This window comes from Emydura macquarii, unplaced genomic scaffold, assembly GCF_026122565.2.
Source record: "Emydura macquarii macquarii isolate MOO-44397 ecotype Brisbane River unplaced genomic scaffold, CSIRO-AGI_Emac_v2 contig_3451, whole genome shotgun sequence".
Classification (NCBI taxonomy): domain Eukaryota; kingdom Metazoa; phylum Chordata; order Testudines; family Chelidae; genus Emydura; species Emydura macquarii.
In genome coordinates, this window is record NW_027133588.1 from 6,939,492 (window position 1) to 6,953,136 (window position 13,645).

Sequence of the window (13,645 nt, forward strand, 5' to 3'; positions counted from 1 at the left end):
ATTGGAGAGAGTTCAGAAAAGAATAACAAAAAGGATTAGGGAACTGGCGATATTGTCTTGTGAGGAAAGAGATGAAGAGCCAAATACCTCTCTATCATGTTGTCCTACTAATGATTCTCCTAAGGTCCTTTCTGGCTAAGCAATGATTATGGAAGAGGCATAAGTCTGCAAACGTTGGAAGGCAGTAAACACCAAGAAGGTAGAGGAATTCAGTAAGGAATAATGAGAGGAAACTGAGAGAGAAAATGTAAGCTGAATATCATGGCAAGCTTTCTGACAATCAGATTGAATAGATGCGAAAGAAAAGTGACATCCCCATTGCTTGGTACATTTATAAATGGACTAGACAAAATGCTAGTATATGTCCTGAAGGGAACAATCCTACGCTGGGAGGGAGATAAACTAGATAAGTTCTGTGATTCTGAGGTTTATATAATACAGCCCCTCAATTTTAGTCTGATCTTCATAAATTTTCATTCTACTGACACTCCCTGAATTAGGTGTGAAGATTTTCTCTGAATGTTTTTGGAGGGGACGCCAGGACTATGGAAAGGTTACAATATTTGGATGGCACACATTCTAATGCAATGCCCCCACACAATATTCAATTATAATTTTATGACAAATGTCATATAATAAAAATTAGTATTAAAATGTGTATCTGAATCACTCTGAATTAATGATTCAGGTTTCCTCTGGAAAGAAATGAGTGAGTGGGTGAGAGGGAGTCGTGAGTGAAGAAGACATTCTCTTATTCACAGTTTTATATCATGCAGCATGTGTCAATAGCATATACACAGATCAGATGGGTTTTTTCATCTCTGTTAATGCTACTTGTTCATATTTAGCTGTTTGGAGATTTTCCTCTTTTGTTCTGTTAAAAAGTCTATCTGGTGTTTATTTAAAATCGGATTTTTTTTTTCTTTTGTGACTCTTTCCGTGAGACAAGTGGAAACAACCCTAGTGTACACATAAGTAAAAAAGAGAAATATGTGACCCTAAAGTTTTATGGGAAATTCTAGACACATTAAAAAATAGAAGATCTCCTTCCTGCCCAGAGAAGAAAAGTCCTTGTCTTTTAGAAACTTACAATGTTACACTAATTTCTTCTGAGTTGGCTTTTCAGGAGAATATGTAACCTATAGCTCTGGTTCTGAAGAAAGAATAGTGATAAAATACTTACATTTAGTGCAAAAGATAGTTGATGATCTTTGTAGATTCATCCAAAATACTGAGGGGAAAATAAAGAAATTTTTAACTGGTACTGCCAGAATTTAGAAATTTCATTTACATCTCATCCTTTTGGAAATGCTTCCGTGGGTTCCCTAAAAATTTGCTATCTGGTAAATGTGAATATTGAATATGGAATAATGAATTGAATATTATGGAATATTAAAAAAATATCTGAGTTCTTAGTGTGCTCAATGCTTGTTTTATTATTTGTAAGCATTTTTGGGGCAGGGACTGTCTTTTTGTCCTGTGTTTGTACAATGCTTAGGAAAATGCGATCCTGGACCACAGCTGGGGCTTCCTAGGTGCTACTGCAATACCACTTCTAATAATATTATTATATCATTTAAAACTGGATTCTGATTTGTTTGGTTATGATATTTAGGTTATTATAATGCAACTGTTACAATGGGATCTTAGTACCTTTTTGTGTAAATAGATACGTTTATTTTTGGCATTTCTTCCAATTGAGAGATGTCTTTTGCAGATTAGCTAATCTCACTATACAATCAACATGACTCATGAGACTAATGTATAAAACTGTGGCATGTTTAATCATAATAAGATTTCCAGCACTGTGTGTTATTTCCACGTGATTTTGACTTCTGAGCTCTGTATAGCATGCGACACATTGATAGTTGTAGAATAGACACTATTGCCCTTTCACAATCATTTCTGTTAGGTTTCCTTGTGCCCTTAGATCACCTGCGAATCTTCTGTTAGGGCATGCAGTGACACTATTGTCTGTTCTCTCCTTTATACATGAAGATTAATGCATTTAACTCCCTTTAATAATAACCAGAATTATGAATATGGGGAAATGGGCTTTTGCTCAATGACCAAAGTGACCAGTATGGTGATTTGTAAGCTCTTTGGGGCAGGGTCTGTCTTTTTGTTCTGTGTTTGTATGCTGTCTAGCACAATTGGGTCTAGCTCCACAACTGCCACAAAACAAATTAATAATAATAATCCATTTCCTCTCTCCCGCCTCCACAACCTGGATGTCAGGCAAGAGGCACTATACAATGGACTGCAAACCATAGGCGTGCGCAGCACACATCATTAGGGTGTGCACACTTCATTAGGGTGTGCACACATTACCTAGGGAATTTTACCTGCGTCTTACCCGCCGCCGGAAAAACATCCTTATGTTCGGCGGCAGCTCCCATCGCGCGCAAGATCCTTCCCCGCCGCCGAAAAAATTGCCGGCATTCTTATTTTTGGCAGCAGCTCACGTCACCAGTCACATCATTCCCCGCTGCCAGAAAAACTGCCAGCGTACTTATTTTCGACGGCTATCTCGAGCTCTGCATTAGGGTGTGCACACGCCTATGCTGCAAACATTACTAATACCTCACAATATACCCACAACCCTGCATGGGATCTGTAGCCAATGGATTCACACAGTTTGGAAATTCATTGACTACACACCCCCATAAACTCCTGTTTCTCCCCATGTTCCCGTAGAGAAAGCTCATTTCCTTGTCAAACAGAGGCTAGAGAGTCTACCATGGTTGTTCAACTTCCCACTTCACCCATACAACAATCTACCAGTTCCCACAACATTTTGGATTTCCCATAGCATGAGGAAGGATGGAGGATTTCATCCTAGCTGTGTAAGTGCTCACACATTTAGAACGTGCTTGTTTGGTTCTTATAGTATTTGTTATTGCCCTTTCTACTTTCCATTTTCCCCTGTAATGAGAGGTCGTACTGGGACATGTTCTTGACTTGAATCCTAACTCTGATGTAGAATGTACTGTCTTCAGAGTGTAACATTGTGATCTTTTTGTCATTTTGCCTGATTCAATTATCAGAAGAATCTCTGTGTGCATGTGTTTCATTTTGCTCCAAGTCATTTGGTGTTTTTATATTAAGATGCCAAAAAAAAAAAAAAAAGAAGAAGAAAAGGGGATATAAAAGAACAGATGTAGTACATTTTTTACCCTTTGTAATTTAAATCCAAAAATTCACTTACTATTTGGAAACAATACCCAAATTCACTGAGTTAAAGTGTGAGGTCAGCCTAAGAAATACTGAAGCAGATTGGAAATAATCTTCTGGGAGAAACAAAGAGATAAATAGCTTGGGAAAAATGACTAATGGGAAATTATGTGGACTGGGATCTGTTACACTGTGAACAAACACCTTCTCGGCAATATTAATTTTCCCTTTTACATCATGGTTTTTCCCTAGATTTCACTTACCCAAGCAGTAGTAGTAATAGTAGTAGCAGTATTACATAGCGCACACGTCATATCTGCCCCTTATAGAAGGTGGTTATAAAATGGTGTTATAATATTTGAGGGAAAGGGCAGTCTTTGCAGTCATAAGATATGTGCATGGGCTTGGTATATGGATGAAGGAGACACTCAAAATATAGAAGTGAGAGGAAAAGTCTTTAGACCTCTACTGATCTGACAACTGAAATGTCCCTGACATTTTTTTATGAAAAAACGAAACTTTTGCAAAAACTTTCATTAAAAATGTGTTTTGATTTTTCTAATCTGTAACAGCTAGCATCTTGTGTTGCTACCTTCCCTGTTTGAGGTCCTTCATCCCAGTGGTGGCTGCATTTCTCTGTTGCAGTGTGGATTTTCTTGTGAATCATGTTGAGTTCCTTCAGGAGGAAAGTGCACTTTACTGAGGAAAGTGCATGATACTGTCTAAATATATGAATGGATATTATTATAATTCATAGTACAGAAAGAATATTCTGCTTCCCCTCTTACACATTAATGTGCGTTCAAGTTTCCATATCATTGAAAGAAATGCGCCAATTAAGCAAATGTGTATTGCTTAAAAAACTGAAAATATGTTTTTAAAAATAGATCTAATTTCTGTGAATTAGTTTGATATATTTCTCTCTTTTTTCTATTGTGATATAAATTATTTTCCTACATTTTCCACAAAAAAAAAAAAAAATTAAAAATACAGCCACTGTATATGTCCTTCCCTTGGAGATTTGTTTTTTGTTTCAATTTTCTCAAAAATCTATAATAAAAAAAGAAACCTCTTCAGAGAGACATGTGAAGAATAGACAAACAGTGAACCATAGCTTCTGGCTACCTCATTTGTCTGTATCTTTTGGATGGTCGCTTACGGTCACAGATTTCTATAAAATGTTCTTTTAAAGAAGGGCACTCAAGGTTCAGTTCACTTCCTCTCATTGTATTGCTTTCTAAAAACTTTCAAAGCCGCTGTCTCAGCAGCACTTTCTATAGACAGCTGATTAATTTCACAAGGTACAGACTCCTAGTCAGTGTTTTTTTTTACTTTTTCAGTGTTTTACAAAGGCAAGAGGATATAGCATTGCTTAGGTTAAAATCCATTTTCTCCCAGTAAAGCCCTATAAATGGCATTTATTTAACTGAATATTGATCACAGCATAAATCTCGTAGGTTTATCATTCCTGAGATGCAGGAGAGCCTGAGGGTGAAGTGCAGAAACTGTCTCTGTAAAAGACATGGAAGGTACGTTATAAGAGTGATGCACATAGAATTGTCCATGCACTTCCTGTACTTCTAGATAAGATTTTTCAGCTAATTCCTCCCACACAGTTGACATTTTACCCTAAAGAATTACACAATGTATTGAAGTTTTGCATGCTAAACAGAAAAGGGCCAGATTTTCAGTTATTTGTATGTCAGCTAGGAATCTGGCTCATGGCCCTTATACCAGAGGAAAAATCTCTCTCTAACTCACACCATTCCTTATTTTCAAAAAATAATAGTATTCTGCAGCTACCTGTAACTGTACCAAAGCATTTAGTGCAAGATGTAGCATTTGAGGTCATTACTATAGAACATTGCAGTGCTATTTTTTTTCCTTGTATACAAGAGCCAGAAAACGGAGAGACTGAATTCAGAGACCCTTTATTGACTCTGAATATGAGATCAGTTTTCGCCATGGCAAAAGATTAAGAGAGGAATGCTCTATCTTGTGTAATAGGACATGCATTGTTTAATATATTTCGTGGTGAGATGGAAAAGTGAAGCGTGATGCAGTAATATTTGTAACCAAAAACATTATTTAGGTTAGTCAAGACTAGGGAAAACTGTGAGGAAGTTTTGTAGGGACCAAACAAAGCTAGATGAGTGGGCAGTAGGGTGGCAGGTGAAATGCAGTTTTGACAATGCAAACCGATACACATTGGAAACCATTTTAATTTCTCAGATATATTACTGTGTTCTAACTTAGATGTAACCAACCGGGAAGGAGGGCTGGTTATCATAGTGGATAGTTCAATACAAACGTTTTATCAATGTGAAGCAGTGATTAAAAAAACAAACAAAAATTCTATATTTATACAGATTGAAAATATTAATGCTATTATATAAATTATGCTTATTAAACCAATGATTATTATACGACAATACTAACTACTATTCATAGTATAGTTACAAGTTACATTGTATTACATTCTAATTATTACGCTAATTATTTGTATATTGCTTTTATATACATCAGTGATACAGTGTTCGCTCGTCTGATAAACTGTGTTCAGTTCTAGTTACCCTATCTCAGATAAGATCTAGCAGTGACAAAAGAGGTTAAGAGATGAGTGATAGAATTATTAGAGGCCTGGAAAAACTTGGAAGAAATACTGAAAAAGATTAGGGTGAATTCCTGGCCCCGCTGAAGTAAATTCAGCGCCCCCTACCCCTCATTGACTGCAGCAGGACAAGGATTTCACCTTAGGAATGTTTCATTTGGAGCAGGGGCATGCACAGGAATAAAAATTTGGACACTTTTGGAGGGGCTCAACCCGCTCCTCTGTGGCCAGAGGAGCTGGCTCACACACACCCCTGTGGCCGGTGGAGCTGGCTCACACACACCCCTGTGGCCGGTGGAGCTGGCTCACACACACCCCTGTGGCCGGTGGAGCTGGCTCTCTCCCGGCGCTAGAGGAGTTGTCATCACCCGGCCTGGCCCAGGGTTGGAGGAGCTTGCTCTCCCCACCCCGGTCCCGGAGTGCCCTCACCAACGTGGGGGCCTGTGCTTAGGGCTACTGTGTTTAGTAGGGAGGAGAAAACAACAATAGTATTAGAAAAAATGCTGACGGAGGAAATTCAAACTTAAACTTATGTAAACTTTTCAATAGTTCTTACTATTACGGTGACTGAATTGCCTTCAGAAGAGTTCAGCCAAGTGGAATAGAGGGCTTACTACTCAGTTCATCTGTGGAACAGAACACATGATAGCTGTGTTCTTGAATTCTGGATCAGAGACCAATCAGTGTGTACGACAAATGAAAGAGCTTTTCGGCCTTGTTTGTGAAGGTGCTGACCACTTTTAGCACCAATTTCTGTCTTGGAGACACTAAAGGCCTGATGGAAAATTTACTGAAGGAGAGGCTTTCAGTTGACTTCAGTGGGTTTTGGATCAGATCCTCAATGCTAATTTTAAGGGAAAACGAGATGTCTATGGCATTTGATGAGCAGCATTTTTGGTCAGTATTAAAGATCTAGAAGATGCTGGCACCTGATCTTCAATATACTATGTTCCTGTTCTTGCTGCTGCAACTTCTAGGCTGCTGGTTCATAGCACATTTCTAGGTTCTAGTGTTTTGTATATTTTCCACCCTGTATTTCAATAAGATGAAAACATTTGTGTGCATGTGTGTGTTCACATGTGTATGTACGTACACACACACACTCAAACATATATATATGTATATATGCACGTGTATGTGAAGAATGTAGAAACTTTGAAAATGTGTATGGGCGGGAGCGTTTAATCCATTTTTTCATACCACAGATCTTTCTCTTTTTTAAAGTAATTTTACAAAATTGTTTAGATTTCTGAAACTACATTCTCAGGAGTATGAATGGCCCTGTAGATGCAGATGTTTGTTTAATGCTATCTATTTCTCATATTGACTTTGTCTTGGTGGCACTTGATACTACTAGCCATAGGTATCTGAACCTTGTATGAATCTTATAGGCACTGACCTAGGCGCTTGATTGAGCAATTATAAATGACAAGTCTCACCGTATGTGCCACAACCATTAGAGATGTAATTTTTACTGCTTGCTAAGCTTTGTACTCTATAAACCCTTTGGGTTTAGTGATTAGGCAATTTGCACTGGGTTTTCATTGCTATGCACATGACACCTGGCTTCCTCATTTGTCTCTTCTAGCGGATGTCCAGCAGTTATAGAATCTTCCATTCTCTGTCATTGCTGGTGCCTTTCACATCTGAGATTAGGAGTAGAACAGAAACTATCTGAAGATCACCCCAGATAGGATTGACATTATTCTAATTTGCTAACAGCATCCTTGGTATTCTTGTCTCTTCCAAGTTCTTTTTGTAGGTTATTTATTCATTTTGGCCACCTTTGAAGTTAAGGACTCTGGTCTAGTAATGGTGTTGAAGTGACCTGCATAGGCCTTAACCTTTGGTACGCTACAGATAATATGTCTTATGGGTAGAAGGAGGGGGTGAAACAGAGAGTGAGAACAGTGCAGAAGAAAGAATGTAAACAGTACTGAGAAACTGAGAAAAAACAGCAATTATTGTAGTTAAAAGTGCAGTCTGCTTATGTCTTATGTCTGTAACCTTGACGAATGATGAGAAGTTTTTTCTGTGACCCTGTGATTCTAATTCTGTGATTCTAATACGGTTATAAATATATGTGAATATCTACTTTTAGGCAGAGACCCTTACTGACTGTCAGTGGCTCTCTCCTTGCATATGCTTGTGCTTTTGTGCTAATAAATAAGTCTCAGATCTCTGGTGAGCCTCAGCTAAAACGCAGAGTGAAGCTTTGTTTCTTCCACAATGGTATGATCTGATGTACAGAATTATCTTTTTTCTTTGACATAGTGTCATATAGCCAACTGTGAAATATTACCCATAACTCCCCTTTCTTGGGCAACTAGATGTTAGAGAAACTAATATAACTTTCTGTTGTCATTAAAATAAGCTTAATTGTATATAAAATATACAATTGACACTTTCCAATCTTTATCTTAAGTTACTTTCTCATTAGGATGCTGGTTGAGCATTAGAGTCACTTAGGCTATTGTTGAATGTTCAAAATATAGACTGAATTGGTTAAAGCTGTACTTTTTAAATGTCTGTAAGCAAAAACATTAATGACCAGATATTTTGACTTAAAAATAACTTAGTTTGATACTTATTTTATTCCGCTAGTGCAACATGAGGTTTTGTCACTGAACTGTATGCGGTACTCTGAGCTTGATCCAGCTCCTGTCAAAGTCAATGGAAAGACTCCCCTTGACTTCAGTAGGAGTTAGATCAGACTCATTAAAAGGTCACCATAAATGAAAGAGTCAGATGTTCAGTAGTTTATTCTGTAGTCCTATACAGCATTTTGACTTTCATGATCTCTTGTCTTAAATGTGAGATGTTTACATTGCTTGTTTTTTCTGACTCCAGAAACACAAAGCTGGTCAGTAAATGTCTGGACAAGAAAATTAATTTGAAGGAGATTCCTCATCCCTTCCCCACCCACACTCGAGTTTTTTTCTTTGTTATTATTTTCTTTTGTGTGTACTTTGATACTGATGAAAAGACTTAGAGGCATAGCTTTGGAGACTGAAGTCCTCTCTCCACAAAGCAGATATGACATTGGTAACAGAAGTGCCAGCTTCCTACGCTGCCATACCAATGTGCCTCAACCTTTACCTGGAGGGGAAAAGAATACTTCACTTTCCACCCTTGGCTTCTCTACAGAGGATGCCAGTGGTGGTGATTTTAGTCATAGGGACAACCATCCACTGGGAACTTGGCTGAGAATCACATAAACCTGGCTACCAAAATGTATCAGATGGTAAAGACTTGGATCACCACTAATCTAACCTGAATTTGAAATGAAGACTGAAAGAGAAAAGGTTCCATGTGTCATAGCTAGTTCTTGTAAGACATTCAGACCTTTATTACCCCCTCTCTTTAAAATACTTAAAATAACCTCAAGGGAAGAAATGTCTCCATTTGTCAGCTGAAGTCATTGTGCTGTGTTTTCCAGAGTTGACAATTCAGAAGATCCAGTGTATGAGAGTTTAGAAGAATTCCACGTTTTTGTCTTAGCACATATATTGAGAAGACCAATTGTTGTAGTAGCAGACACCATGTTAAGAGACTCAGGGGGAGAAGGTAAGTCTTTCATTAGCACTTTATGCACCTAACTAAAGTAAATAAACCAAGTCAGTGGTTCTCAACCTGTGGCTCACAGGCCAGATGTGGCCAGCAGGGTCTTTCACAGTGGTCCACCACTCCCTTCCTGCTGGCTGCAGAAGGGAGCCACTGTTAAGGACTGAGGCGGAACGTGTTGCCACAGGGCTACAAGACCAGTGCAGGTTCCTTGCTGCAGCCAAGGGGACAGGAGATCAGTGCTCCCCTCCCCCTGGCTATAGCAGGGAGCCCGGCAAAGCACTCCGTCTGGGTCCCTAGGCGCTGATCTCCCATCCCCTGTCTGCAGAAAGGAGCCGCTGCCTAGGACCCAGGTAGAGCGCACAGGGCTATAGGACGCATACAGCTTCCCAGCTTCAGCTCGGGGGACGGGAGATCAGCAAGGAGATCCTTGTTGAACTCCTTGTGTCTGGCTGCAGGGTGGGCGGAGGTGGGCGGGGGGGTGGCTGTTGGTGGAGACTGGTGGTCCTTCGGGGTTGTAAAAATTATATCTGTGTCCCTCAAGCCAAAAAGGTTGGGAACCACTGAACTAAGTTATCACAAACAAAAGACTTAGTGTAGCAAATCCTGGTATTTTGTGAAGCAGCTGCCGAGGTTTTGAAAGAAAGAGCACAATGCAACAGACTCATCTAAAAAAACATAGGTAGGGCACAATGCCTCAAGTAGAAGTAAGGAGATTTGAGGGCCTGCTCTCCAAGACGTTTAACATAAATATAGTATCCAAGGAATTTTAGAGCACAACACATTTGTCCACTCTACGTCTTTGTAATTCTGTGTATAAACAAGGAGTACCAGGTCAGAGCATTTGAGGGATTTTAGGTCCACAATGCCCATCATCTCTCATGTGATTTGATTCATGTATCTAAAATCACATACAACACTGTGAACATTTACCCCATTTTAAAAAACAGTATTAAAATTCAGGGAATCCTTAACAGATTTACAGGACAATCAAGCTCTGTTATCAGAGTTCTAATTCTGCTGTATTCTTTTCTCCTTCCACTCTCCACAATCATCATTTCTCTTGTCAGTGTTTATGCTTCGTTTTAATTTTTCCTTCATACGCATTTCCTTCTAAAAGTTGAGCCCCTGTTTTATATTAAAGTCGCCAAACTTAAAAACACCTTCTATGTTGTATGGCTTCTCTAAAGTACATCGAAGTCATTGACTTCAATGGGCTTTGGATCAAGCTCTGGGTTAACATACATTTTTAAGGATAGATCAACTTTTTATATTTTCCTGTTGACTTATTAAAAGAAGGTAAGGAAATATTGCAGTTCATGTGGACTATACCACGTGAATTAGGACACCAATAACATGCCACTTCATAGTGAATTGTACAAAGTGTCATCAAATCAAACAGTTTGCAAGCAATTCATGCACTAAAATGTGTTCTCATAAAGAGGTTTGAACCATTTCAAATAATTAACACATTTATAAAGTTCAATTTGTTTGCAGACAGAAAAAAATGTGACGTTCATCCAATAAACTGTTTGCTATAAATAATTTGCTCAATTCCCATTATTATCCTATTTTTTCAGAATGTTTTATTGCATATTATATCCTCTGATGGGTCTTTGTGTATAGTCACACTTATTTTTAATGTTGTCCAAAAATTCCCACTATAAGCCCCTGTTTCAGTTGCTTATAATTTTGCCAGACAATAACCACTTGGGCTAAAATGTTCCATGCTGAATGCTTGCCATAGGCTGAATTCTTCTGGAAAATTTCAGCTAAATTTGTTCAGCTGTTTCTGAAAACAAAGCCAGGGAAAAATATATTGTTTGCCCATGTTAAAAAAATTCTGGTGACCTCTTTTTTGGGAAGCTCTAACACCCTTATGTTGTGGAGCAGGGATTTGAAATTTGGCAGGGCTTGGCCTTTGTGTCAAGGAAGTGTCTTTTGCCATCCCCGTCTAAATCCGCCCAAATTTGGTGTTCTAAGCCTTTGAAAAGTCATAGTTCACACGTGCCCAGGCAACCTTAACTCTGCTATTTCCTAACTTGCAACCTTAATAGTGTTCTTTTAACATAGTTTTCAGTTCACCAGCAGGGCTGGAATCTTTAAATCCAGTCAACAAACTTCTGCCACTTGAGTTTACAGCATAAGCGACAGCAGTAGCAGACTGTCATTCTTTATGTAGACCAGCACTGGGGGGAGGGAGATGAAGTACATACTTTGTCATGAGCAAGCATGAACTCCAATTTTTTCAAAGGCTTATAAGCATGGGTAAAACGATGTATTTTTTCCCTAGCCTCGTTTTTGGAAATGCCTGAACCATTTTGGCTAAAATTTACCAAACAATTTAGCCTGACAGTCACCCAGCATGTAATATTTCAACCCAAATTATTACAGTTTGGCAAACATATAAAGGCAACTGAAAACGAGGTTGGTTTAATCTTAATAATAGGTATTCCTAGCATCCCTGCCTATAATTTCTAGCGAATAATGCACAGTTAAATAGATCATCACATAAAAATGTATTTTTTCCTGGTGCAGATTTTTCTATATGTTTTCCCACATTTTTGAGTTGCTAATGTAAAACAAGTGTTGAAGTATGAGTTTAAATGGGGCAAGCTTGAAAACTAACAGTGTTTAACACGTAGATAGTACTTTCCTCTTCAGAGTGCTTTGCAAACATTAATTCATCTTTGCTGCCTCCTACCCAGCTGTGAAGTAGGTAAGTGTTATTAATTATCCTCATTTTACAGATGGGCAAACTGTGGCAGAGACTAAGTGGTTTCTCTAAAATCACAGAGGGAATCATTCTCAGAGCTGGATTTAGAAATTAGGAATTCCTAGCTGCTAGTGCATTATTCAGACCAATAGACCATATTTCCCTTTCCATGAAGAAATGATTAGTGGTTTTGTGGGGCAAAAAAGGGTGTTATAGTCACTGCTTAAGTGAGATATTGTTCTGAATGCTATAGTCAGATGAAACTTATGACTTGCATTACTGTCCCCTGTATATTGTAAGAGTCTGTAAAATAATGAGGCTCCTGTATAATAATATTTTAATTGGTACATTTAAATTTTCAGGCACACGTTCTCAGAAACCTCTGGAACTTTAAAAAAATATAACTAGAAAGTGTAATTTATGATAATAATAAGATGGACAAATCAATGCATAAACAGGGCTTAGAAAAAATCCTCCCCCAAAATACAATAGTTGAATGAAATATTAAAAAACACAAAAGAAAAAGGAACACGAACACTTGAACTTTCCCCTTGCAGAGACAGTATTCATAACAAATTGTAAATGAGCACTACATATGCAACAGTAATCAAAGAAAATTTGTTTGGCAAAGAAATCTAGTAACCAAGGAAATAATCACACTACATTGTGTCCCCCACCCCCCCAAAAAAAAAAAAAAAAAAAAAAAAGGCGATACTGCATGTTTGGTGCCAATATTGAGAGACTTTTCCTTGTAACTAAAAATATTTCATAGGGATACAATTCTGCTCATGTGTATCAGACATTAACATTCTGTTATCATGCAGTTACATCTTCACTAATAAACAGTTGCAAAGAGGAGAGAATTTGGAATAGAAATGAAATTGTTTCATAATTATTTCTAAATTCTTAATTTCTTTATAATTTTGCTATGAGACTTCAACTGTTCTTTAAACTATTTTCAACACCGAAGAATTAGGTTTTCCCCTAACTTAACACTACCTGCTGAAACTCGCAGGTAGCTCTGATAATGTTGTGTAGTGACTGATATAAATTATATTAAAAAATGGCAGGGTCCTTTTACTCTCCCTGTACCATTTTTCTGGCTTGTTTATTTCAAGAAATCCTGTTTCTGTCTTTGCAGCATTTGCACCTATCCCGTTTGGAGGAATTTACTTACCATTGGAAGTTCCACCTAACCGATGTCACTGTTCACCTCTTGTCCTGGCCTATGATCAAGCGCATTTCTCTGCTCTTGTATCCATGGAACAAAAAGATCAACAGAGAGAACAAGGTATACCGAGAAATTTCCTATCTTGTCAATTTTTTGTGGCGATGTGGAATGCCCAGTGCTAATTGCTGATTTTATCTATCTAAAAGGAAACTGCACCCATTGGATTTTACTGTAACATACTTGGTAGGCTCATCTTAACTATCTAAGAATGAGACTGGAGCCAAGAGCGCCTGAGTTCTGATCTTTGCTCTAAAACTGACTCTCTCTGTGACTTTGTGCATTTAACTCCTTTGTGTCAGTTTACATGTATATAAATGAGATAATACCATTTACCTGTTTTACACTAGGG

At 38.1% G+C, this 13,645-nt stretch overlaps 1 protein-coding gene across 4 annotated transcripts in view; it reads left to right on the top strand.

Moving 5' to 3' along the window:
* OTUD7A (OTU deubiquitinase 7A) overlaps positions 1–13,645 on the top strand; it is a 227,277-nt gene that overhangs the window by 192,141 nt on the left and 21,491 nt on the right. For all 4 annotated transcript variants that reach the window (XR_010917407.1, XM_067534772.1, XM_067534773.1 and 1 more), the window contains 2 exons: positions 9,225–9,352; positions 13,207–13,356. Coding sequence is in view for 3 of the 4 variants with exons in the window: in XM_067534772.1 (XP_067390873.1) it covers positions 9,225–9,352; positions 13,207–13,356 (278 nt within the window). In the remaining variant the exon portion in view is untranslated. The remainder of the gene's footprint in view (positions 1–9,224; positions 9,353–13,206; positions 13,357–13,645) is intronic.